The sequence below is a fragment of the Neolamprologus brichardi genome, chromosome 17 (assembly GCF_056152115.1).
Source record: "Neolamprologus brichardi isolate AB-2024 chromosome 17, ASM5615211v1, whole genome shotgun sequence".
Taxonomy (NCBI): Eukaryota; Metazoa; Chordata; class Actinopteri; order Cichliformes; family Cichlidae; genus Neolamprologus; species Neolamprologus brichardi.
Window position 1 is genome coordinate 15,243,189 of NC_142120.1, and position 27,837 is coordinate 15,271,025.

General features: G+C 40.0%; 1 protein-coding gene across 4 annotated transcripts in view; it reads right to left on the bottom strand.

Moving 5' to 3' along the window:
• Positions 1–399: 399 nt before the first annotated feature.
• The window catches only part of sema3c (sema domain, immunoglobulin domain (Ig), short basic domain, secreted, (semaphorin) 3C), a 45,134-nt gene continuing 17,696 nt past the window's right edge, over positions 400–27,837 (bottom strand). For all 4 annotated transcript variants that reach the window (XM_087831093.1, XM_006780840.3, XM_087831094.1 and 1 more), the window contains exons 3-18: positions 25,580–25,740; positions 24,857–24,919; positions 20,428–20,547; positions 18,127–18,217; positions 14,505–14,624; positions 14,273–14,415; positions 14,074–14,188; positions 13,495–13,564; positions 11,584–11,728; positions 10,991–11,213; positions 8,070–8,158; positions 6,477–6,518; positions 6,065–6,222; positions 5,085–5,152; positions 4,188–4,318; positions 400–2,216 (exon numbers count right to left, since the gene is read on the bottom strand). In XM_087831093.1, the coding sequence (XP_087687219.1) occupies positions 1,794–2,216; positions 4,188–4,318; positions 5,085–5,152; positions 6,065–6,222; positions 6,477–6,518; positions 8,070–8,158; positions 10,991–11,213; positions 11,584–11,728; positions 13,495–13,564; positions 14,074–14,188; positions 14,273–14,415; positions 14,505–14,624; positions 18,127–18,217; positions 20,428–20,547; positions 24,857–24,919; positions 25,580–25,740 (2,162 nt within the window). In that variant the 3' untranslated portion in view covers positions 400–1,793. The remainder of the gene's footprint in view (positions 2,217–4,187; positions 4,319–5,084; positions 5,153–6,064; positions 6,223–6,476; positions 6,519–8,069; positions 8,159–10,990; positions 11,214–11,583; positions 11,729–13,494; positions 13,565–14,073; positions 14,189–14,272; positions 14,416–14,504; positions 14,625–18,126; positions 18,218–20,427; positions 20,548–24,856; positions 24,920–25,579; positions 25,741–27,837) is intronic.

Sequence of the window (27,837 nt, forward strand, 5' to 3'; positions counted from 1 at the left end):
CTCAGGCGAGCAATTTTGTCCACTCAGACAAAGCCTCCAAACTGGTACTGGTACAGGAGTGGAAACTTTTGAAAAAGAAAGCATGGAGTCCTATTTGAAAGTTTTCTTGCTTATCCATGACTGTTTGCATTTTATTGTGATTTTCTATCCAGGTATACTATTGCATAGTGAATCAAAATCTGATGGCACTTTAATGCATTCATAATTCCATTAATTTCACACTCATTGTTGTACCTTTTTCTGTGCATACTGATACACTTTGAACCAAAAATGTAAAATTCAGACCTGTTGCCAACTTTTGTACAGTACTGTAGTATTAAAAATGTACAGCACCAATAGAAGTTTGGCTTGTGCTGTGGTTGTACAGTAAACACTAAGATTTGTTGGTAAAACTGGGAGTGATCTGAACACATTTATTCAGGCTACCATGACATTAATAAATAGAAATACATATTTTTCATAAGACTAAAATTACACTGTTGACATGATGCTGGAGAGATCTGTACGTGAGAACGCTAGAAAGTCTTTTTCTCAAAATCAAAATAATACTGTATGCCTCTACAATTTGCAGACACAGTCGCAGTTAGTTGGCGAAATATGTTGAAATTATATACACATTTAAAACACAACACCTGGCACAACATTAAATTAAAAGAATGAAACATCCAAACAAACAGAGAAACAACAACAAAAAGCTCTGTACACAAGCAACAAATAATCGCTATCTACATTAACTATGCTTAGGGGAAAAAAAATTGGCTTTTCACATATGTTGAAGGCTCTAAATCACAGACTACCTCACTGACAATTACTACTTCTGAATTAAAAGTATGTCCAAGTTGCTGGAGATAGCTCAGAAAATGTGGATCCAATAACGGATACTGTCGTGTTTCAGCAGCTGCGTAGTTTTACACTAATTAAAATGTGCGTATCTGCTAGCTTGGTTGCTAAAATCTTACCGAGGCGAGGATTTAAGACACCTTCTATGAACATGCGTCTGTGTTGGAAATGAGAGAATTGTGATACAATATGCAGATTACACATGAGGCACATATTCATACAGTACATGTACATCTGAGTAGTAGGAATAAATATAGACGACATGTATGCAACAAGAATTGCCATTTGGATAGCATCAGCACTGGACGTAAAGCTTGGCCTTTGAACAAATAGAGTTTTAACTTTCGTCCCTCCAACACCACACTTTTTATTGCCGTGGGCTCTTAGCATGACCTCAAAGTCCTGTAGAGTGTCCCATAATTTAATCGTTTGGTTAGTTAAAAAATAAAATATTCAAAAAGGAGTAGCATCTAATAAACATGCATTTGCCTATTGCTCGTCCCTTTTCAAACAGCTCCATTTAACACGAGCTTTTTAAATGACTTTCCTCTTCTTTCAAGAAGCACAAATTGACTGTGAGCTTTTGTCCAACTAGTTCAAATTCTACTCCCGCTTTAAAATATAGCGGCGACCTGACATGTATTATGGTTAGCAATGTCAGCAGAGACAACAGATTCTTAGTGGCAGTCATAATAGGGCTGCTTTGATTTGTGTTGTGACTGTGAAAAAAAAAAAAGAATGGCTCATGTCACAGCCTTCTGGTCACAGTACCTCATGCAAAAAAAAAAAGGACATATTGCTATATAACATTTCCCCATGCTTCTCCCTCTAATGTCTATCAACTACGGAGCTCTGAGGTTGAGATGAAAGTTGGAATATGGGGATCTGTAACTGTTTTGTGGGGACTACAGGAAGTTGTGCATGTCCGTTTTTGCAGCTGCAAGCTCCTTCTGTCAGTCCTCTGGGTGATTGCGTCTATTGCGGCTCTTCCTCCGGTCCAGCAATGGTTTCAGTTTGGCCAAATCCCCTCTGAGAGGTCCGGGCGGCTCCGATGGCTGCTGCTGCTGCCTCTGTTGGAGGTTCTTGAGCTCCTTTCTCTCTTTGCAGTATTGTTGCACTGCCAGGTTCTCTGCGGGACTGAAGGCTGCCAAAAGGACCTTGGGGTGCAAAGATCTGGCCCATGCCCAAGGCGACTGCTGCTTGTCTGTCAGCATGCTCACCATGGCTTCACTCAGCACATGCAAACGGATTTTGGCGACGGTGCGTTTAAAGCCATTCTCGGAGGTCAGGCAGTAGTAAAGACCCTGGTCGGACAGCTGCACAGAGCGGATGAGAAGGCCGTGCTCGGTGGAGAGGACGCGGTCACTCAGCTTAACCTGCAAAAATATACAACAAAAATCCTGGCTAAAAAATGCAGATTTAAGGGATCACTTAATGATTAATAAGATAAGATTCTTTATTGTCGTTATTCAAGAATGTACAGCAAAATTATGGTGCACCGCCAGGATAAGGACTCTTTGCAATCAGCTAATGAACACCTATGAGAAGACTAACATTTTTAACATTAATAAAGGGACTATAGCTTGTAAGACCGTTGTTTATTTCTCTAGTATGGTTATTTTTTACTTTAATTTGTCACTCAATAACATAGGGCACAGATTTATTGCATGATTGGAGACATTATAGGAGAGAGACTCTTAAGAAATCCTGATAAGAAACCTGTCAGAAAATTGTGCAATGGCAAGGATGACCGTTGAATGACTTGTCACACCCTCAAAAGTCAAATTAGGAAACATGTTTATTCATTTAAGCATGTGCTTTTATCCACTGGCTAGATAAATGCCTGTAATAAATATCTTGGTGCTATCAAGAGGAATGGCGAATGGCGAGACTTGACTAGGACATTCAAGTCTCAGTTATTCATGATTACTGATTAGAAGATCGGAAGACGGCAAACTGTGAATGCATATTTTTTTTCTAAAAAAAATTGAAGTACCCCAAATTTTATATGTGTTTACTGCTCAAAATTATAGTCAATAATGACTAAAAGTATGCCTGAAATGTTAATTTAAACCTAAGAGCTGTGGGAAGTTTAAGTGTTGGTTTGACCACCTGAAAGTTAAAGTTAAAGACTTAAACTTCATTGCAAATGTTTTGGTCACCAGGATATTGATGTCATTGCCTGTACTTTATATAGAATGCTTCTTACTTGTCTGTAAACTCCTGCCAACTACTTGCTTAAGCAGTAACAAAACTGTGAAGAGTGTGACTTAAAGTGGAAACAGAGACTATTTGTCTTCATAGCAAAAGTTGCTCCATTTAAAAAGGTGTTGTTACAGCAGTAAGGAACAACCTTTAATTTGAAGGCGGACATTCTCTGATTCAGATGTGGTTCGCATTGTTAGAAGTTTCACTGTAACTCAGAGGCTAGTTAGCAAGTGTTTGCAGACAAGGCCTTCCATGCAAACTACAAGCCACTGTGGCAATCTGTGCGATCAATGCACTAATAAGGGAGTTTTTGGGGCAGTGCTCTCCTTGCAATCGATTTCACCAAGTGACAGGCAGCAACCTACACCAACCACTTGCCAACCAATTAGGGAACACACATTTTCCCCTAGGGACTAGAGGTTGCCAGGGAGTCACTGCAATGACAGGCATTTTAGATCTATGTGCTTGAAGAGCTTGAAGCTTCATGAGACTCGTCCTACAGCTTAGGACAGTCTACTACTGCATACAGCATACTACTTCCAAATCAGTCTGGCCTCAGTTTAGAAAAGGCTCCAGTGATTACACATCATAAAACTGAAGTGATTTATTTTAAGACCCCCCCCCCCCCCCCCATGCAACCCTGCTCGACAGAGGTGAGAGCTAAATGCATAAAAGATGTGTTTTCATCATGCCCAGCTTTGTTTAAACTTTCGCTGCCTTTTAAAATGCTCCCTCTATTTAAGTGCCGTCAAACATTTACAAAATGTTTCCCCACTGAGCATTGAGTGTATCGAGCCATTAGTAAAAGCCCATATCATGTTTGATCTGTATCAACACTTATTACGATGCTCCCCTGCCAATAAGCATTAAGAGTGTCATTCCTCAGGCAGTGCACATCCTGATAACTCATATGAGCTCACTGGATTGTTACGACATGTTTAATCTTTGTTGTAATATTTAACCAAACACTGGAGCAACCCCCTACGGGCTGACAATGGGACATCTAATCAAACCGCTTGCATTGTGAAGGGTTTATCTTGTTAAATTCTGCAGCTAAAGTGGGCCGTAACATTGACCTCTTGGAGGTCAATGTTAATGGAATTATGAATGCATTAAAGTGCTTTAAATGTCAAACAGACCTCTTTCCTTCTGTCATTGTCTCGCTGAATCAGCCAGCGAATAGACGCCTGAGGAGACTTGGGAAGACACTCCAGAAAAGTGGTGTTGTTTTTTACGCCGTACTGTGTCATCTCCACTGCGTTCCTGTAGGCTAACAGACACAAAGACACACACGCAGACACAGGCAGACACATGCACAGGGTCAAGAAAGGCAATTCATACGTCATTTGCTGACAGACACAAAGAGCACAGATGGACTCAAATCTGGCTCAAGCCTCAACAGTGAGAGCGAGATGTTGACTCAAAGCTTAGTCTGACACCTGCGGCACAACCGAACCCCACCCCAGACTTCATTTTCCACAAACAATATACACTTTGACGTATCAAACCAATTCACTTATTAACTGTGTCATTTTTCTTCTATCTAAACGGTTCATCACTCAGTCGGGTGTATGACAGGGTTGCGACTAATTAGCGGTAATGGCCATATGGCTGGTTCCCCACGCTCGTGTTAATTTAGTAAAGTAAACTGTTCATGGAAATTGAACACTCTGGGGAGCCGATTCTCTCCTCTCATTAAACCGCACCTGCTAGTGGACTGGATATATATTCATGAAGAATGAAGTCTGGAGTACGGACTCAAAAATAGGCCTAAATGCTAGCAGAACACACACAGAAATATCTGCAGGCACAGGCTGTGTGTAAACCTCAAATGAACTTACATTAGGGAAGAAAACTTACAAATCCAGTTTATCAAAACAGCATTAGCATTCATGAAGAGTCATGTTTCTGGCCACCTATACAAATATTAGTCTAATAACTAAACCACTTTTAGCTCTGTTTTGAATCTTTCACATTAATCATGATGCCTTGAGCCATTGTTACCTTTAAAAGGATATTTCCGGAGCTTTAATTACCTTTTAAATTGAATCCTCTACACTGAGTGAGTGGATTTCCATGCATAATATCCTGCCTTCTGCTTCTCCTGAAAGAAGGAGGGAAAAAAAAACTCGGTCGATGGCTTACAAAATAAAATACACAATCATAACAACCGTCCGTCTGTCATATTGAAATGGTGGAAGAAGCAGTCGCTGCCAAAACAATATGAGGAAAATCTGACCATGTTCTTCCACTCGGTGGAGAACACTCATATATAACAGCTTGAGGAAAAAAGCAAGTAAACAGCTGACACATTTCAGAGACATTCTCTGCAGAAAAACAGAGAAGGTCTCTGAAATGTTTTTGTAGTTTTTGTTCTACGACCAAACTAAATTTGGCCTGCGTCTGACTGAACTGTCAGGAGACAGGCAGCTGGTCCTTAAAGGAACCAGAGAGACACCGGAGCAGAGGCGAGGTGTCGCTCATACCTCCTCGTCTGTGTTATGTCTAGACGCCGGAAGGGAAACTACAAAAGTGGAATCTGGTTTACACAGAAGTGTGCGCTGATGGATTGCAGTCATGTGATCTTTTGGCCTTCACAAATTTTGAGCAAAACTTTCTATTCCAGTTTAACGTATAGCACATCAGTTGCTTCCCATGCTTTGGAAAGTCAATTGGTTTGATATTTGCTGTAACTTCATTGGCTACTGTAAACCTCACTGTAATAATCCTGCAAATTGCAAAATGTTAAGTATAATCAAAGTGAACAAAAATAGTGTTTAATTGTGAAAAATGTAAAAGTCGCTAATGTTTATTTAAGACTCGTGAAAGTTTTGCCTCCATGAATGGGTTTCCTGTCAACACCTATCAGTGCTTATTACCACTGAATAATTTGTTTGGAGGCTTGCAGAATTTTTTTTCATGCAATACAAGAAAGCAATCCTCACTGGGTACAATTAAATTTAATACTAGCAGAAAACTGTAGCTATAAACCCTCAAACTGGAAACGTTTGTCTACCTTTTGCCAGTGGGATAGAAGCGGGAGCAGCTCAGTCCATCCCAGGCACAGTAGGGGTCTCTGGCGAGGCAGCAGTCAGCGCAAGCCGAGCCGTAAGCCTGACAACGGTGCAGGGAGACCTGCGAGACCCCGAACTCTGAGCTGGCGTACAGCTGTTGCTGCAAAGTAAACAGTTCAAATGTCAGCAGCCCTGTTTGTCTTAATAAGTGGCCGGCTGACAGGAAAATGAGGCAGGGCGCAAGAAAAAAAAAAAAAAAAGGGCTTATTATTTCCGTGCCTTTGGGAGGCTTATCACGCACAGGAGATTACTGTTGAATGCATTACGTAGTGGCCTTGGACAGTGAATGTTTTTAAACAATATAAGTGCACTTAAGATAAGCAGATGCATACATAACATATTCAGAATGCTTACTTTTTTAGAGGATATTCTTAAGTTTGTAACAGGAGCCTTATTCTGAAAAACAGCAAAGACAAAAACAAAGTTCAGAGCTTGTATGTTGATGAAATAAACGTAGAACTTTCTGGAAAATATACATTTTAATTCATAACACTTCGATGAGAAAACAAATACCAGACTTTATGGTAATTATATAGCAAAGAATGGGCGCTCTCAGAGTTCTTGTTTCATGAAATACAGTCCAAAATAAATCAGGCCCTATGAAGCTATTGCCTATAGAATGTTCTACAGGAATAGTTCTCCAGGCTTCTTGAAGGAACCTCAAAGCTCTTCGTTGGATGTTGGCTGCTTTTGTTTCTATTCTGTGTTATGATGATCCCACACTGCTGATATCAATATCAGTATCTTGCCCAAATATCCTTGGGCAAGATACTAACCCCGTGTTTGCCTACTGGTGGTGGTCAGAGGGCCCGGTGGCGCCAGTGTCCGGCAGCCTCGCCTCTGTCAGTGCGCCCCAGGGCAGCTGTGGCTACAATGTAGCTTGCCGTCACCAGTGTGTGAATGTGTGTGTGAATGGGTGAGTGACTGAATGTAGTGTAAAGCGCTTTGGGGTCCTTAGGGACTGAGTAAAGCGCTATACAAATGCAGGCCATTTACCATTTACCAATAATGCTGAAGTCAGGGCTTTGGGGAGGCCAGTCCATGACTGATAGCTTTCTATTGTATGTTTTTCTATCCAGGTATCCTTGCTGTACTGGCAGTATGTTTGGATTGTTGTCATGCTGGAAGATGAAGCTGTTGCCAGTCATATGCTTCCCAGATGGTATTATTAATGCATACTTTTTGCATTTATATTTCCATCAATTATGATAAGATAAGAAGCCAACAATCGGTCATGAAAGAGTCTCCACCCTCATTTGCCAATGGAAGTAGACTAACTGTTGTACCTCTTGCCTGACCTCTTCCCTGCATATTTATGATGGGGTGAACCAAAAAAACTAAAATTGGAATTCATCCCTTCATAAGACCTGATAACCTGATATTTACTTTACTTTATAGATGTTGATATTTATGATATTAACTTTATATACTTCAAGACACCTTTTGATCTTGAAAAAGAGCTTGCAAAGCAAACATAATCACAAGGACTGCAATGCTGGTGCAAAAAGGCACAAATCAGTCTAGATTCTAGAATAACTCTGGATAGATGTCTTTAGTAGCCTGAGAAATAAATTATGTATTCTAAAGAGACAAATCTCTTTAGATTGAAGTCTATGTGTTCCACCATTTGGTAGAAAGATCAAAGGAGACTTTTTCTTCTGATCACAGATCTATCACCTAAGATAAAACAACATATGCAAAGGTTCACTTGAGGGCGACTTCCAGACTTGGAGTATGCTAGCATGTTTCTCATCACTCTACACTGCTCTGCACTACAGAACATCCATCTCCCAAATGCCACCCTGCCTTTTGTCTGTCTGCCCTTGGTCTTTGTGTAGTGGCCAAACACACCCTCCTCCCAGTCCCTGCCTTTGATTTAAGGGGAGAAAGGGGATTAAAGTGAAAGAGGAAAAAAAAAGAGAGAAGGGAGAAATACAGAGAGCAGACCTTAAACACTTCCAGCTCCTCCAGGATCAGATCGTCATGCAGGGAATGGTTGCTGGGTAGCACAATCACCTTCTGTATTGTACCTTTGTCTGAAGGGCAAAAAAGCACACGTCTCATGAGTTCCAACCCCACACATGCATTTAACTACCGTGTGAAACAGATACGGCTACGCAGCAATGAACATCTAAAATTGTGAGGCATCAGTAAACGCAGAACACGACTGCTGGTGGAAAAAACCCCACCAGCTCCACCAGCAGTCTGTTTTTCTTTGCCCATGTTTGCTTTTGAATTAGGCATGATAGCCATGACCAGTTTCCAAAAACAAAATCAGCTGTGACAGGAGTGGGAATGGAAGCTCTTAAGGCAGGTCAAGGACCACAAAAAGGGCAAAACGCAGCTCTACCCTCATCGGTATGGCTCTTTTGGCCTGGGAATTTGAGCAGCAAAGCAGGGAGGAGGAGGAGGAGGGGGGGGTACAGTAACAGCTCCTGGAAATGCCTGATAAGAGCGTCTCCCCCATCCTTGAGACAAAGCGCCATTTCAGGAGCAGATATGGGTACGCGGCACTGGCTACTCTTCAAAAATCAAGGCAGGAGGAACAGAAAGGAGAGGCTGCTCGATAAACACCGGCAGCTGGGCGAGAGACTCCCAGAGCAGTTTGCTGAATGCCAATGTTCACACGTGGACAATTACAAGCATGAATGGACACGCACTTCTGCTAACAAACACACATTTTTCTATTATCTAAATCTGGTGTTTTTAAGCACAGAAACACACTGGCATATATTCGACAAATATTCACTACACAGCAAGCTGTTGCACAATATTGCCTGTCAACTAAATCAGAACTGTAGAACCTTTTTGGAACTGCATCACTTCGAATGCTTAAGTTATACTTCTGCAGCAAAACTATGTAGAGCCTACTATGCAGCTAATGTAAGTGACTGATATTGTTACCAAAATTTATGTTTCACATATTGTGTAATATCTAGGGATGTGCACGTCAGGTCATGGTGTTCGGTTATGGTATAGGCTGCAGTGTAGGGTTTCAGAAGGTTTTGCACTTATGATGCAGATGTAACGATTTAATGGGTCTGGCATTTTCACTTTTTTACTTTGTCAGTGAGCTTTGGATCATTGGAATATTTCTGATACATGACAGGTTTCTGGAGACATGGTGTCATCTTGTCAGCCAGTATTTTGGTATATCTTCTTATGGCATTCATGTTGTCGTCTGTAAATATCAGCCCACCACTTTCTCAGCCTTTTGTACTCACGCAGCACCATAAAACGGTAGCACCACCATGATAATACTGTTATCATGTGGGTGAATGGGTTGAAAATGAGAAAAGTGTTGTTCATACATTTAGGCTGATGAGAAAACAATCACATGTACGCTGCTTTATCTCAATGATCACATGCAACTTTTAGCATTACATTTTTTTCTGTCAGGGCTTTTTTTTTATAGCATAATTTGTTCTGCAAGTGCAAGTCATTCTAGCATTTTCAATGACTTGACATTTAAGTGATGTCTTACAATAGTGTCCCTCATTTAACCTTAGGTAGTGACTTTCTAAAAAAGTGGCAATCCATTATAGGTCCTTCTTCCTTATGTAATGGAAAAAAATCTACTCTTAATGGACTTTATCTTTTGCTCTGATCTATCTGTGCACTGAATTATACTGCATGCAGCGCCATGTTGACCTGTTTGAGCTGAGTGGCAACAACACAAGTACTCCAGCTTATCTGTGTATCTGATAACCAGCTGTGTCATTGAGTTTCCAAGCAATAACCTGTTCAGAAAGAAAATGTCACTATCAGCCTCTGTGTACTGCAAAGACGATGGCTATATTTGAATGTGCTGATGCCATGATGTAGGTCTTATATGGAATCCAGTTTGTATTTATTTTATACACAGTGTCTTTTCAGCGCAAACATTGATCTAACTTCTATTAAATATATTTAAATGAGGTAGTAAAATTAAAATATTGAGATGCTGGTAGTCTGGCTGGTTCGTTTTTATATTTTTTTGTGTGAAGAAACAAAGGAAATGCATCCCACTGCTCTTTAAGAGGCCAACACCCATCCTGTATTACCTGGACTATTATGCCTGTACTATCAGGGCTTTGTTGACCTTGGACCTCGTGCATCTTCTCATCAGGTGGAAAAAGCCAGAGAGGGGCTTAACTTCTTAAGGAAGTTAAAGCACACTCACCTCCCTCATCACCTACTGACCTGAACTTCTACTGGTCAGCAGTAGAGAACCTTCTGACCTGCTATTGCACAGCAGGAAACAGGAAAGATCTGAAACAAGTGGTGAGGGCAGCAGAGTATATTATCGTCTAATGTAAACCTTCCTTTGGGCGACATTTGTTGTGATTTGGCGCTATATAAATAAAATTGAATTGAATTGAAATTGAATTTGGTTGTGTTTACAACAGCTGACTGTAAAAGAAAGCTAGTTGTATTATAATGGACCACACCCACCCCAGACATCAGCCTCTGGGGAAAAGATTAAGCTCAATCAGGTCCAAAACTAACAAATAAAAAAAAACAGTTTTCCCCACTGGCAGTAACCAGTAAGCCCCTCTTCCCTCCCTAAAGCTCTGTTGACCTTTAGCTCTTTTATCTTTATAGTATAGTCTCTTTTTGTCTTTTGCTGTCAAAACAGCTGAAGAGCTACGAAATATTTGTTTTTTGTTGCACGAACAATAACAATAAAGGATTATTCTATCGTATTTCAATACAAAATTACATCTATCGGAAATATTCTGCATGAGACACCTGTCTAAGATATTTTTTAAATACCAGAACTAATACCAGAAAGCTGAGGCCTGTAGAATGCAGTCATATTGTTTTTGTCACATGTGTACAAAAACCATATTTAAAGTGTTTCTGTGTCTGAACTGCAAAAGGCGTACCTGTGCCAAGGAAGAGCACCTGGTAGTTGCCGTCAGCGGCCATGACCTGGTCCACAGCCACTGCCGTGTATTTATAATCAGCATTCGTACGAACCACCAGGGGTCTCCTCCCCACCGGATAGATGGCGTTAAACATTACAGGATGGTTGCGGACAAAGGTCACCACATCATCTGGGAACTCCTTTGTTGTCTGAATGTCAGGTGTGAAGGCTCCACCAGGACACTGCAGAAACATAGGGTGGGTTTGAACAGTGCAAAAACAAAATCTCATTCATTCATTTCCACAAGTTCTGTTTTTTTTAATCAATTAATGAAATTTAAATAAACAGAAAATAGTATTGCAAGTCCTGCTGCAGAGAAAATACATTACTTATTGTTTAATGGCTTTAAATTGTTTGGATATGTTATTTAGAATATAAAACAATATGAGCAAAAGATTTCATACTTCTCTAGAGGCGATCTCTAGAAATCTTAGAGATGAGTTCACTTTTTCAATATGTAGATCATATGCTCATATGTTATTAATTATCGGTTATCTTATCATATCATAAAAAAGCAATAAAAAATGACTGTGTGGCCTAAATGTAACTTACAGTTCCAGGCCTTGGGTAGGGGATGCGCCCCTGGAATGCAATCCACTGAAAGTTGGGCCCTTCTCTATGAGCGAAGGGCCCGTTGAAGACTGTGAGAATGTCCGCCATGTTGTACACGCACACTGCTGAGCCTTTAAACACGGAACTGAAACGACATGCACAACCTGAGTGAGACACTGCAACAGGAACCAGTATTCACCATCTCAAGACCCTCCCAGATGAAATATTCTGAGGTTGTTTATTAAGGTCTCATTTTCTGAGTTGAGCCTGGGTGAACTTGCTGTCACGCTCCGCTGACAACAGCTCACCTATTTCCTCCTCGACGGTCTGATGTGGTTTGGCTCAGCCATTTAAAACCACACTGCTTAACACATAAAAGAGGCTTTGTTGAAAAGTTGAACAGAAGCGTATTGTGCAAAGTGGAGAGAGGGAGGAAGAAAGCAGGAATAACACCGAGCTCAGAGACCTCGAGGACCTCAGTGTTTAGTTTGGCTGTTTTTTTTTTGAGCCAGGAGACACTACTGTAGGCTTTCTACAATCCTGAGGTAACAAGTGGATCGAGGGTTGTTGGAGTGTCACGCTTGGTTAAACAAACAGACCCAATTAAAGATCTGACCAGAAGTATCGAGTGATCACTTTTTCAAACTTCCAAATTTGCCTTGTTGCCCTGCTGGCTGTGCTTTCTGCTGGAGGAGAGCAGTTTCAGTAATCAGTTTGTTGAGAACATTTTTTTTCAGTTACCACAGAAGCTCATGGATTTTTTCCTTAATCCTCTTTCTTTGTGTTTTTTAGTATTTTCTTTCCTATTATGTCATCCATGTCTTTTCCTCTCTTTCACTTACTGAGGTCCCCTGGGCCATGTATGTGTTCATTGTTTTGGTTTCTATAATTTATTTTCACAGTTTTTGCCTTCGTTGACTTTTGTTGGTCAACTTTCTTTCTTCCTGCAGTGTATTTTATTTCTTTTTGTCTTTTTTTTTTAGTTCTTTTTGGGCCCATTTTAACAACTTAAACACAAACCTAATGATTCTACACTCCTGAACTCCTTGTACATATTTGAAACGGTCTTTAACTTTGTATTTCATTAAAAATTACATAATTAGCTTTAAATGAATTTTAATCCATCCATCCATCCATCCTCTTCTGCTCATCTATTTTAAGGTCACAGAGGTGCTGACAGTGTAAAACATACATATAACCTCCACATTGGACAAATGAACTCAAGATCTTCTTGCTGTGAGGCAATAGTGCTTAGTGCACCACTGTGCTACCCTGAATGCTGAAATGTTAGACATATATACCATACTGTGGCTATGAAATGAAACAAAAAATTATTTTTTTTTCCAGGATTTCAAAAATAAATAAATATCTAAACATTTTTATGTTGTTTTATGTTGTTATTTCTTAAATTTCTGATATTATAAAAATACTCTGTGATATCAGGCTATTGTCTTCCAATATTTTTCTCAGATTTTTTTTTATAATGTGTGTTTATCTAGTTGCTAAAAAACATGGCTGGGTTTCAGCTATTTAAAAAATGCAATAACTAAATTCTTTGTGCACTCAACAATCCTATAGAGTATGCTTATGGAAGACATCCAACAACATCATGTCATATGAATTCTAACATTAACATGTGCTATAAATGTATCCCTCGCACTTGGTCTGCAACATGGCACAATGCTGCAGAGGATCTTGAGGAAAGAAAATCAAGGAATACCATATGGCCAAACCACCAGGACACTGTAATTGATAGTTCAGCATCTGAATAAGCTGTTCTGCCACATGACACGTGATATTTATATGTAAGTGGCCCTTTGACAAGCACATCCCCATCTGCTGATATCCCCTGAATGATTACCATACCTCTGAGGCCTACAGGAATGTTACAGTTGGCTTCATCGGCCTTACCTTGTGGAAGTGAACACGCCAAACACCAACAGGCCCTTGGGCAGATCCGTTTCCAGCAAAAACACACTTTCTATAAGAGAAAACACACAAAGAGAAAAGCACACACCTTCCAGTTTAATACCTTCAGCAAATTCCCCAAATCTTATTTCACATCATCCTACAGATAAAAAGGCCAACGAGAGATGAATGCCTGATAAATGTGCTGATGTTTGAAATTTGAGGCTAAGGCTAAGAAAGTCCTGGATGTGCTTATAGTTGAATACCAGGTAACCAAAAGCAACAGAGCAATTGTTTTGAAACTGGACAAAGGGCTGAAATTCGTATCCAGACCAAACATGGGACGTTCCCGGGATTGTTTATGGAGAAAGCAATCTGTTTGAAACCTTGGAACATAAATAGCAAGCTTTTGGAAATTAGCAATCTCTTTGGTTCTCGGCATTATATTTTTCAAACAGTAAAATTAGTTTAAACTTGGTCCGCAGACCATGAAGACCCCGAGCATGGAAATGATGTGTCAAAAGTAATACATTGATAATAACAGGGTGCATTGCTGCAAGTATGTTCTTCTGTTTAACTCACCAAGTTCATCAAAGTGGGTTTCCGTGCCATCCTCCTCCACAACTGAACAAACCATCCTGGCTTTAAGAAAGGTCGTCCATTTATTGACCAGGCTGCGCTGTCCGCCAATATCATTCTGCCGACAAAAGCCGCACATAGCAACGCAAAATCACAAAAGAAACTGTGCTGGTTTATTTTGGCGAAAGCAAAAGGGACTTACCGGACACACTCTGGCCACCATGGTGTGGATATTCTTAGTATTCCCACTGTTATCTGTTAGCCTCTCGCGGAAGAAAAAATACAATTTGGAGTCATTGGGGTCTGTTCCATCTGGTATGAGGTGGGCGTCGATGAAAATGGGCTCTGAGTGAAACAGTAAAAAAGGTAAGAGGCATTCTAGATCTTATTTGTGTGAATTCATACAGTACATAGAAGCTCTGACATGTGCTCACCACTAAGCCACTTAGAGTTGTGCTGATCTGTCCGCACTGCATTTCTCTTGGTTAGGCTCCTGAAGATGGCAGCATCTGTCCCCATGAAGTCAATGTACATGCCTGAGAACAGCTCCTGATCTAGAAGAATGCACACAAGCCCAATCAACAACATTCCCACACAACAATCCTGAAAACATCACCACAATACACACAGAGCCTTGCATTGGTACATTCAGATGCTTTAGTAATATATTTATACCATTATTATTTTTTGAGAATGAACTCAAACCGAAACGCCTATAGCACTAACGGCACTTACACTCTGCGTGTGTCCTGCTGTTAATAAGCATGTTCCTCACAGCTGCTTCATGCTTTTTATCATTGCTTTTCTCCCACTTAATCGTCTATCAGTTTCGGACCATATGTTTTGGAGGATGTGGGGCAAGTTAGGGGAGGATTAAGGGTATGTGGCCCGTATCCAAGCCAGCTAGCTAAGGGGTGAGTGTTGACAGTACTCAGACAGCCACACAGGGTCCAAAACACGAGGATTTGGAAATGAAGCACAGCTTTTTATTGAGCCCAGACACTGCCTCAGATCTTTAGGGGCTCCGCGTGCTGCATCACTGCTTTCACAACACTGCCTTTGACCCTGGCTTTGGATTATTCTGCACCCTTCCCTCTGGCTCCCTCCCGGTGATCTCTGACATCGCTCACTGGCTGGCAAAGCTGCTGCTGACATGGCAATACTCAGGTGTCAGAAAGCAGAGCTGAGGGTGGAGTGTTTCGCCTTTAGACATGTCAACAGCAACCAAACACCCCTCGGCCAATCAGAGATCAAAGGAAGGAGAACTGGAGAAAGGGATGGGTTTAGCCTGACTTGACTGAAGTATTAACCTGGGGATTTCTTGTGTATTAAAATTAAACTACAATTTTAATTCACTTCACTTTTCTAGTGAGAAGGTGTAGGCTACAATGTTTATTTGAATTTGTAGGCCCATTTTTCATAAAAGGAGAAACGTTATTTTATTTTTATTGCATTTCATATTGTGCAAACTGCATTCTGGATATAAACAACCACATTATATCAGCTCTTTGCAAGCACCTGCACAGAGAGCATCCTCATACAGGCACATCGTGTCTTTAACAGGTAACAATCTGTTTTTGCCTGTTCATGTTTCTAAAGTAGAATCACTGTGGTGTTCATTTTAAAGTCTCAGCACTTTAAAGTCTCTTGGGCTGGTTTTCATCTTGCCGTTGATGTCCGCTTTGTTTCATAGGAAAAAACTAAAAAAAACTGCGTGTCCTCTTTAGGGCAGTCATTTGTTTTGGTATGTTTGAGTGTAGCCCAATTGGTTAACTGGTAATTATGTATAATGTATTTTGGGTCATTTTATGAAATAACAAAAAAGTAATGTAACAAGTAGTGTAGAAATTAATTCCTCCAGCTGAATTACTTTTAAAGAAAGATGATGAGTAATGTGAAATACATTACTTTATTTGAGTAACGTCCCCAACACTGCCCATGGCAAACTAACATTTGAGGTCAGAAGACACGCTGCTAACTTTACTTTAGCAGTGTGTAAGTGACATGGCACATAGCCATGTATATACAAACTTTAAAGAAAGGTTGGGTATGCACAGTCTGATGACAAAGTTTGGCTACATAAGAGCTAATGATAAACTGGAAGCTAATTAGCTAATGTCTTGATGCATGCTCAATTATCCAGGTACGTAAATCTCCAAAAGTTGATTCTGTTTATCTGGACGTAGCGTTTTAAGTGGGAGTAACGTTTTGTCACTCATCCAAGTGACTTCTTCAGTCTCAGCTGACTGCAGGTTTCCCCAATCTTATAAACAGTACATTTGCATAATGACTGAAACTAGCACCACTGAAGGAACAATGGGCTGGGAGGTCAGTTCCTTCATCATAATTATGCAAATTCTCATGACCATTGATCAACAACCAGTGATCAAAACATTTCCCCCACTTAAAACGCTACGTCCAGATGAACAGAATCAACCTTTGGAGACTAATTAGCTAATCTTGATTAGCTTTTGGAGACTAATTATCTATTGTTTCAAGTTTCAAGTTTTATTTGTCATATGCAAGTTAGCACAGGGTCAACATTGCAATGAAATGTGTTTGACGAGCAGCAGTCACTCAGCAGCATGATACAGTACAGAAAATATAATAAAATATAATAAAATAAAATATAAAAATATAAAAATAGTAAGGAGCTAAATATTAGAGAGACGTGGTAAAAGAGAAAAGATGACTAAATATATATGTATCTATAAATATAAATATATGTACACTAGTGATTAAATAAGAAAATCTTGAAAAGAAATATGACAGGAGGGCAGATGGGATATTGCACAGGAATGAGCAGCAGAAAATTACAGTATTGCACTTTTAAATATAAATATCAATGACAATAAAGTGAAGTGACCAGTGCAGATTAAACAGAGTACTTGTGAAGCTGCAGGGTAGCTTCTGAGTGCTGTGTTGTGTGTGTTTAAGTGTTGTGGTTGAGGTGTCGTACGGCTTGGTGGTAAAAACTGTTTTTAAGTCTTGTAGTCCGAGCAGACAGACTCCTGTAACGTCTGCCAGATGGTAACAAGGAGAACAGCTGATGTGCTGGGTGGCTGTGGTCCTTGATGATGCTGTGTGCTTTACGGAGGCATCGCTGGAAGTAAATGTCCTGAATGGCAGGAAGCCTCGTGCCAGTGATGTGCTCTGCTGCCTTCACCACCCTCTGTAGTGCTTTACGGCTGCTGGCAGAGCAGCTTCCGTACCAAACTGTGATGCAGCTCGTCAGCAAGCTCTCAATTGCACACCTGTAAAAATTTGAGGTGATGTTGGCGTTCATGCTAAACTTCCTCAGCCTCCTCAGGAAGTAAAGCCGCTGGCGAGCTTTCCTGATAGCAGTGTCTGTGTGAAGGGTCCAGGAGAAGTCCTCGGTGATGTTGACTCCAAGGAACTTGAAGCTGCTGACCCTTTTGACCTTAACACCGTTGATGTGGATGGGCTGGTGTTCACTGACTGGTCGTTTCCGGTAGTCCACTATCATCTCTCTAGTTTTGCTGATGTTGAGAGTCAGGTTATTTTCCAGGCACCACTCGTACAGTGCCATCACCTCCTCTCTATAGGCCGTCTCATCATTGCCTGTGTTGATATTATTTGTTCAATACTTGCTAGCCTCTATGAGCTAGCCTCCAGTTTGAAAAAGTGACACCAGTTTCAAAGTACCTTCCATTGTATAACTTCTATTTGTTCATTTGTTCTATTTGTTCAAGGCTCATTTGATTTATTGCCTAAGTGAAAAGTTTATCAAGGACTCTTGAACTTCATTTACAGCCAAATAAATAACAATGCAGATTATAACTTAGGGTGTAAACCATAGTCATACGGCTGCATATGAAATGCGCCTGTCTTTGGTCATCATGTCACAACAAAGGTAGAAAAAGATTTCCCAGGCAAAAGGTCAGAGTGGCCATCTTTTAAATCTAATGGCTTATGCATACTCTTGTTTTTGCTTCAAAAACTTCACTCCAAAACAAAAGAAATGTAATTTTGTTTTCAGGGGTTTTAGAAAAAAACAAGAAAAAAAAAATAGTAGATAGCGATTGAGGCACCTACTGAGCATGACAGAGACTGTATTCACTTGTGGATTGAAGGAGCACCTCCCTTTTCCTGACTCTGTCCTGGAGTCAATGTGAAATACTTGTTCCTGCCACAGAGAAAAAGAGGAAGTCAGACATTTTGGAGACAGTTTTATATGATACGTTCTTGTGTCTTGTGCTCTCTACCGCTATAAAACTGAATATTTGAGTGCAACAGTGTATTTTGTGTCCCACAGAGGAGCCCCGCTCAGAGCCTCCTTTAAGGAGACACAGAGGCTGTCCTGCCCTGGTCTACCTTAACTGCTCCATGTGGGATAGTAAAAGAACATTCCGTTTGGGAGGAGAAGAGGAGGAATTTCCCTGCTTATTTGTTGGACAGCCAACTCCTCTTCTCAGGCGGAAATGCTGCCAAGTTTCAATAGCCTCCTTGCGGCAGACTGGACAGTCCAAGCACCGCAGCAACCTAGGTAAATTATAGCACTTCCTGTCCCATCTTATTTAGATCTTGCCCATGGCGATGGTGCAGCTTCCTTGAATGGGGATGACGTCAGCTAAGCACTGTTATTCTAGGAAAATATGCCTGTTTGCCAAGAGGTTCTGGAAGCTGATAGACTCCATCTGGCAGGTCCTGTCATTAACCTCTACACTGCAAAAAATAGCCATCTTATTAATTTTAAAGCCCCTCTCATCTGAAAAAAATGTCTCATTTATTTGTAATTCATTTGGCTCATTGACCTTTGTTAAGCAGCATTGTTCCAAGAATTTGCACAAAGATGAAGGGATAAACATGCAGTTCATCATCCACGAATTATTTGATATTAAGTTCAGATTGTTTTTTCCTTTTATTAGAAGGAGATCTATAAAGTAATTTTTTTCAACAAATAAATGTGCTATGTTCACTCGTGAAAAAACAGACTTATGACACCATATAAAGATTTAAAGACTACATAAAAGATTAATTCCCTTACTAAGACTGACATTTATCGCAGTATGTAATTCACTATGTGTTTTAGGAGTACTTGAAAAACTAATGCCGAAAAACACTAACACGTGCAAAAAAATCTTGTTACGTCCATTCAACAGGCTGCAGCATGTTCACAACCTAGAGCAAAGGTCCACGATGAGAGCTCACTGTCAGCTTCCCACTACAACACCTTGTTACACTTAACAGATCACTTTTTTTGAGACACTGACATGTTTGAGTTCAGAAGTTGCAAACATAGCAGTCTGCCTGTCAAACAAAAACCCCAAATGACAAAAGGCCCCGCAGTGAGGAAGGAGCCTGGTTTGCAGCTCTCTCGCTCTGCTTATTAGTGTTTGGCAGCAGCTGACGGTCTGTGGCTGAATGCTGCTCGCTCGGTGAGCACTTTTCTCCTGGAGGGCTTCCCCGCTCTTACTTTCAGGGCTGTGTGGCTGGAGATTAGAGCTCAGAAAACAGCCATCCATCCTTGACACTAGACCTCAGTTTTCTCTTTCTCAGCCTTCGCATCTCAGCTCTTATGTGGCATCAAATTGACTACATGAAAACTGTGCTCAAAAAAAAGTTATGAGATGTGTAAGTTTTTTTTAACCATATGTTGACACTTCCAACTCCTAGGAGATCTGCGAAAACAATGTTGTGGTATGATTATAGCCATTTTCTCATACACCAATTGACATCAGCTTAATGTATTTTCCGCACTTAGCGATTCTGAATTTTGCTGTTCTCATTCCAACAGCCAGTAATACAAGGAAAATTCAATTTTCATGTTATTATAGCAATCAGTCAAAAACATGTCATGTTGGGTTCAAACCTCTAAATAATTGTACATAAGGGGTAAACAGACCTCTTGAGGCATTTTTTATGATTACTGCCACACAGTGAATATGATTTGCTTATTTTCTCTGTGTGGTAGTACTCACACTAATTTCACTCATCGCACATTGTATTAACAGTCAACCAAAGTTTTCAGGAGCTAAATAAATTACATCATTTTAATTATATTTGCTCAACATAGTTGACACAAGCTTGTTTTGGAAATAACAGAGAAACCAAAACTTCCATAAACTTTACAAAGTGTCCTTAGCCTCACTTGTGCACCATTACAACCCAGTCATTTACAATATATTTACAAATTTACAAGAGTGCTAGACTTTATTTTATTTTTCCACTCTTGAGATCATGTTTGTGTATAATCACTCTGCACAATGAAAATTTTAATCTGTAACAGCTGTTACAGTGCCAGTTGCAATGATCACCTACTCGGTGCTCCCCCAAAACATTTATTCCTTCATGAGTTTGCTTTTCTAATGAAGTGCTTCCTTCATTTATACCCACCTCTGGTCTGCGGCCCCTGTTGACGTACACACAGACGGGACTATACGCTCCACTGCCACACATGAACAGATGAGTTCTGTTATAAGGCTGCACCACCCGGATGAAGTTCCCACAGCCGTGCTAGAAAATAAGGATAAACAATGAGAGGCACATGCTAATGTAAGTGATGTAGATTTAAGAGAACAAATGAGACACCTTTTCTCTAAAAAATTCAATTTTGAATTCATAAGCTCTTGCTTATAATGAAATCAGGGATTTAGCATCTGTATCCTTTGCTGATCCAGTAAGAAGGGGCTTTCTGGTATTAAATGTAAGCTAATGTGAACTAACTGACTTTATGACTCTACTTAGAGAGACCTCAAATAAACTAAACTAAAGTAAACTGAACTGACTCCTTAGACCAGTGGTGTCAAACATGTGGCCTGAGGGCCAAAATTAGCCTGGCAAAGACTTTAATTCTGCCTACTGCATTTACAATGTGTCCACAGTGAAATAAAAAACAAACAAATATTTAACAAAAACTTTGTTTTATAATTACAGGGCAGTCTGGGAAATGAGCTATCAAATCTTTTTCTGTAATTTCAAAACATATTTCTTCCAATTTAAGCCCAAAGAGCTATGCTGACAAATTTATTTTATTAAATAGAGCATTATTATTTCTTTATCATGTACAAAAGCTGACATGTGCTGTTGAAATCACACTTTTCCTTATATTAAGAAATCACAGTGATTTTAATGTGGAGATAAACTTGAGATCAAAGTGTGCTGTATGTGGTCCCTGATGTAAAATAAGTTTGACATTCATGCTTTAGACTGTTCTTTACTTCTTTACTTAATTTTATATTAATTATATCAATAAACAGAGGAAAGGTATGTAGACTAAAGAGATTTTAATACGGTACTTTCTTTAATCAAAGGTAGCCTCAAGTGGCCGTGACAGGAACTGCAGTTTTTAGGTCCTACAGCACTGGCCCAGGATTGGTTGTGCCATAGCAAAAGTTGAATGTTTTAACTGATTTTTATTTATAGCCATGGTGCACTTAGTCCCACAGGTATTCATATTTGAAGCTATATTTAATCTTTACAGTTATTACAGAAATGACAAAGATAATCGCTGCTGCCTTTTTTTTTTTTAATCCCACAGATTGCACCGGACCAGCCGCTGAGGAGTGACCTAATTCGTGTTATATAGCCAAGGAGACACACAAATAAAGAATCTGCTTATCCCTCTGGAAGTATCTCATTCCCATATGCAGGAGTAATTCAAACTTATCTCACTGTTGTTGTGACGGTTATAAAATCACATGCTGCACAATAAAAGGATCCCAGAGCTCACAGGTCTGGTATTAAGGGCAGTGGAAAAAACGTGTCAGCGGTATATGTGACATATCTAGGTAAGACTGACTACTACTCTCACTTCATCTCTTCATCTCTGCTTCCACTTTCCAAACCCCACAGCTGTAGGTGTGCTGGACTTTGTGGTTAATTAAGCCCGAGTTTGCAGAAAATGAGTGGAGAAGTGAGGAGAAAGAAGTGGGGAGAAGAACACATGTCCAGGGAGCTGTCAGGAACTTGGCCAAGGCTGCTGGAATGACAGCTGCTGCGGTGCATGGTCACTGCACAAGGCTCCACTGAGAGCGATCAATGCAAAGTAACAAAACTTTTTTACTGACACGCACCCACATCATGTTTCGTACTGTTTTTTTTTTTGTTTTTTTTTTTAAATCTAACTCTCTGTCTGTCTCATCAAATCCTTCTGAGGCCTTTCAAACTCAAATATATATGAGCTATCATGTTTGATTTCATGTTTCCTGATATAAATACAGCCTTCTTTTAAAGTTGATACATTTGACAAAGCAGCAAACAGACTTAATATCCCCCATGATGCTACATGCGTGACCACAGATCGTATTGCAGAAGAGAAACCTTATATTTATAACAATAACATATGCACAAGGGCTCTGATAAAAGAAGAAAAAAAGCTTGTGAGAGGGGAGACTGTGTACGAGAGAAAAAAAAAACTGCAGTGTGGTGTAAAAAGAAAAGAAAGGGAGAGATGTTAAAGGAGTTGGAAAAAGTGACCAAGGAAAAATGGTAAGATGGAAACAGAAAGTAAAATCTTTAAAGGAAAACTCGCAGGGATTCAATAAGAAAAGGCATAACAGAAGGGAGAAGAGGCCATCAAGTGGCTCCACACAGAGATGGCTCACCCAAATATTTGTGGTAGCCTGTCTGCAGCAGGCTTGCTATGAGTCAGAGCAGCACAAATCACTCCACGACTGGAAACAGCTTTTTTTCTATATCTGCAACAGCATGTTGAATAAAACCCTGGCTCTGTTAGCCCAGGGCCTGTCAGATGATGCAGAGATGGTGGAGAATGTGTGAAACCATGGAGGACTGGCAGCAGATTGACTCTTTTTTTAGTTACATTAAAAATTAGGCCTTTCTTTTGTGTAAAAAGTTAGTTTTTCGCTTTCCATTCTCATGTCCTCAGCACTGCTGTATATACAGACAACTGTGCGTGCACTTGTTTCAGAACAACCCAATTAGAGGAAAACAGATGCGGAGGAGGAATAAATTGACTCTCGCTGTATGTCTTCATTAAACCTTGTTGTAGCTAACAAGTGCTTCTCAGAACCAGGGTGGCTTATGAAATATCTGCGTCAGTGAGCTTTGAGTCAGGTTTTTTTTTTTTTTTTTTACACTGATCCGTGGCATTTCAATCGCCTCCACACCTCGATCTTGCACTGACTAATTGTGACTATGCCACAAGGACTCCAGGCCAGCCGGTGACCCTGCAGACATCTGCTGCTTGATAGAAATACAGTTGGATCTGACGCAAACTCACAGATGCGAGAGGGAAATCCCAGGAGGCAACTTCCGCTGCAGACCCAGTTGGAGGAGCGGATCTTGGAACAGCTGACTAAACCTTTAGTCAAGATCAGGGGTGTCAAACTCATTTTAGGTTGTGGGCCGCATACACCTCAGTCTGGTCTTAAGTAGCCTGTGCCAGCAAAACTATCGCTCAGTAACCTATAAAATTCTTCATGTTCTTTTAGAGTGAAGGAGTTTAACCACACATGTCTTAAGAAAAAGAAGAGTAATATGTCCTAGTTTTAATGACACTGTAGTAAATCAAAGAAACCCTGTCATGTTGACTCTTTGGGCCCAACTTTGTTAAATAGGATAGCTCATTATCTGTATTTTGTCCTGTAATTATCATAACTCAGACAAAGAAAATACGCAGAAGTGCTGCAAAGGAAACCAAGGAAATTCTACAGCAGGTAGTGACAAAACAAAACAAGAAAAAAATTTTTTTTTCAAAGCGGTAATAGGACAACAGGGGGTTTGGGAGGTCTAGATTGATTCTTGTCCACCAAATATAATAATAAGGAGCTTTTTTTTGCCTGAATTCTTGTCAAAGGGAAACAGCTTTCTTCTTTCTTTATTTGTGCATTTACATTCAATTTGACAAATAAAGAAATAAAGCTTTTAATTAAAAATATAAGCAAAAGTATGTTCTTCTAATCATACTTTAACTGTTCTTATTGTGGGACACTGACAGATTTCATGCTGAATGATCCAAAAATGTTTAAAAATGACCATGGGATTATGATAAACAAAACTAAATATTACATTTATTGTTTAGCTAGATAGTGATATAACTAAATTTGAGCAACAATGTCCAGAGTTAAAAATGGCAAACATGAAAATGTTAAGAACTGCAGGACCTCTAATGGCTACTTGAGGTTGTCTCAAAAAATTCTGTACACATATGTTAAAATGCTCTGATTTACTCAAAACTGAGCACGTGGTGCTAAAGAAGCTAAAGAAGAAGCTAAAGGGTGCTGAAGAAGCTAAATAACTTCTAAATAAGCTACCTTTTTTAGTTAGTATTGGGGATTTAGTTATGAATTATTAGCGGTGTGGCTACCTTGTACTAACTAGCTGTCTGCTAGCACTGTTAGGCTTCTTGTAGGTCACTAATTCCAGTTCTTAAATGTTTTTGTAGTGTTGGTTCTTAATATGGCAAATAATATGGTGTGCTGTAACGTTAATTTCATTTACATACTGTAGGACTGATTAACAGATCAGTGACGTGTGTGACCCATCTTTGATCTATAGCTACATCTTGCTAACCAAACTTAATGTTGCTAACTGCTAAATTAACGCTTCGTATTATTGTTAAAATTTGGTCACTGCTGGCGCCAAAAAACCCAACATGGTGATAAGCACAACACTAAACTCAAAGCTTCAAAACACAGGGTGATGTTATGGTGACCAAAACTATCTTTTATATAGAGTCTTTGTGTTTAGCTGAATGCTAAAAACATGTAAATGAACAACATGCAATCTATGCTGTAATGTATTATTACAGTAGTGGGACTCTAAAATAAATCAAGAAATCAAAGAGGTTTATTCTCCTTACTGTAGGGTCCTTGCCTGCCATTTGGCATTCTTCTATTTTGCTTGTTGAAGCAGGCCAAAACAGCTGATGGTTAAAAAAAAAAGGCACATCAGTTAAATTAGCGACTAACAGATTGAAAGAGGCGTAACATCAATATGCTCATGAGGTTTCATTATATCCTGAGTACATGGGCAGAAAAACACTGTGCAAAATGAGTACAATGAATGCTCGGACATTTTTAGTTTCCACACAAGTCTCGGTGTCAGTGATTACAGCTAGCTATCATCTGTGGAAATGTGTGTTTTCAAACCCGGGAGAGGTGCTTAAAGGTCGCTCTCAATGAATATATCAAGCAATTTACTTGACAAAAATGGATGCGGTGCAGCACTCTCTGGGGGAACCTAAATGCTTTCCCATCTGTTTATGCACTTCATGCCTGTCAATTACACAGAAGATGATTCCTTCGCTGCATGCAGAATTAGTTATAAGTGAGCATGAGCATTTTTATGGCTATTTTGAAAAACCCTTAAAGTGTACGGAGGATAGCAAATGCATGGTAATTTGCACACACATTACAATAATATCCTCAGCAGTGGTGTTGTGTTGTCTCTTACACAGTGTTTTTACATAACATTCATGTTTTCTTCTTTGTGCCTGTGAGAAAAAAAAATAGCGCACCATGATACCCACGCTGCAATGGCATAAAGCGTTTCTGTTTAACTGTAACAATAAGCATCTGCTGACCTTAAGTGTGCCATGGGTGATGTTGTTGATGTCCATGGAGAGAACATGGTCCTTGCAGCCCACATACATCCTGTCCTGGTCCTCATCCATCTGCAGCAGCCTGTAGTCCATGGCTTTGTCTGATATACTATAATGTTCAAATGACTCAGAGGCCTGCAGGTCTAAAAGGCAAACAGAGAAAGCTGACTAAGTATAACATACAAATAAGCTTGTTTAAACACTGTCATAGGAGAAGCTTTTCCCAATTCTACTAAATTAAACACAGAGAGAGACAGATACATACAAGCCCACACTGATCTCTTGTGTCCACACAGGTGCCTCAAGGATCCAAAAAGAAAACTTTTAAACATTTGGATTCAGTTTCTTGAACACACCTTATAAAATATAACCACAGCTGCTGCAAAATATTTGCTTCAAATGCATTTCTAAGCAGCACAGAAGGTTGCTAGAAGCATCAAACTGCTTAACATTAACATTCATAATCTCTCTTCTTTGTATTAGAAACATGTGCAGTAGGGGCAATTCTTGATATAGAGAGGGCTGCAGTAAAGTCCACGCAAGGTAACGCCTAGATAAGATCACATGCCAGACTTTACAGTGGAGACCCAAACAGACTTGAGGCTGAAGAAGCAAAACCCGACATCTGAAATCACTCAGATCTTTGGATTTCGAAGTCTCAAAATCTGACGGATGCTGTTTTGTGACTATATCAACTGATTTAACTTAGAGGGGGAGAGGTTCATATTCATTGAAAGGGTATGTGGGAGCAGTGTGTGGTTTTGTACAGCTGCAAAGGGGGAGCTGGGGAAAGGAGTGTTTAAGGAGCAGGGCCAGTATGAGCTGAGTTGTTGTGCTGTGCTAATCAATCCAGTCGAATGCTGGGCTGCTAGGACTTGGGCTGCCACACATACCAACCATGCTGAGGGAACACCAGGCCTGTGCATTACTGAGGATTAGTCATTTGTTAATTTTATGAACTGTATGTGCTTTAAAAGTGTTGAGCAATGTCAAACGTCCATGTGGTTGGGTGTAAATAAAGACATTACTTCAGCAGTCCTGCCTGAGGTTGAAGCTAAGCTCAGGGAAACCACAGATGTCGTGCTTTGGGTTTTGAGTTTTTGGGTTCTTTTTTTATGTGTTTTTGGTTTGATTAGGATTCTGCATTGTTGGAATTTAGCTTTCTATCCACAGTTATTTCTTTTACATCTCTTCCTGATACTTCATACAAGTTCCTTCTAGTGTTGTTATTTCATGTCCTCGGTTCTTAGCTTCTGTTCCTCAGATCCTTATTTCCTGCTAGATCCAGATTTCCTGCTCTGCAGATGCTTTGAACTTTTTGTACTCTTGCAAGTTAACCCTTATGATGTTAACAGCATTAAAGCTGTTTTCAGAGTTTATTCCTCTTTCCCTGAGCCCTGCTTTCACACGCTGCCTTCCCCACAGACAGCCTTTGACATCTGTAGTAGCAGCTCCTTTTAAAGGTCACTACACTGATTTCACGTTACATAATATCAGAATTAAAAAAAAAACCAAACCCTTAACTTCCTCAACCACAGATGACATACACAAAGTGGACACAGCCACCATAATGCCAATGTCAGGGGTAGGCAACTGCAGGCCTCGAGTGCCGGTGTCCTGCAGGTTTTAGATGTCCTCAACATGTCTTGAAGTTCTCCAGAGGCCTGGTAATGAACTTATCATTTGATTCAGGTGTGTTGACCCAGGGTGATATCTAAAACCTGCAGGACACTGGCACTCGAGGCCTGGAGTTGCCTACCCCTGAGGTTTATGTACACCGATTCTGAAACCCATAGTTTAGCAATTTGGCACATTGGGTTTTGAAACCAATAATAATAACCAAGCAGTGGATCTGATTGACAAATCCAGGATATGGCAAGCTTAAATATTAGGGATTTGTGAATCACGAGATAGCCACAATATGGCTTTCTCTAATTGGCTGGACTTGAATAAAGAATAAAGAATGAATGAAGTCCTCATGAAAGTGTTTATTGAGGTCATAAATCCCATGAGTAGCATTATCATTGTACAAGTGGAATGTTTTTTGCAATTAAATGAATTGCCTCCTTTTGGACATTTCCATATTGGCTCCTATTTTTTGTATGCAGTCTTTGGTTGGTTTCGCTGTAAATCTACTGTATACAAGTTCAATCCCAGTTTGCTGGATCATCAACTGTCACTTAAAATGGAGAAGGCCATTAGTACTGCAGAGAACCAGGGTAGCTCTATGTCTATCTTTT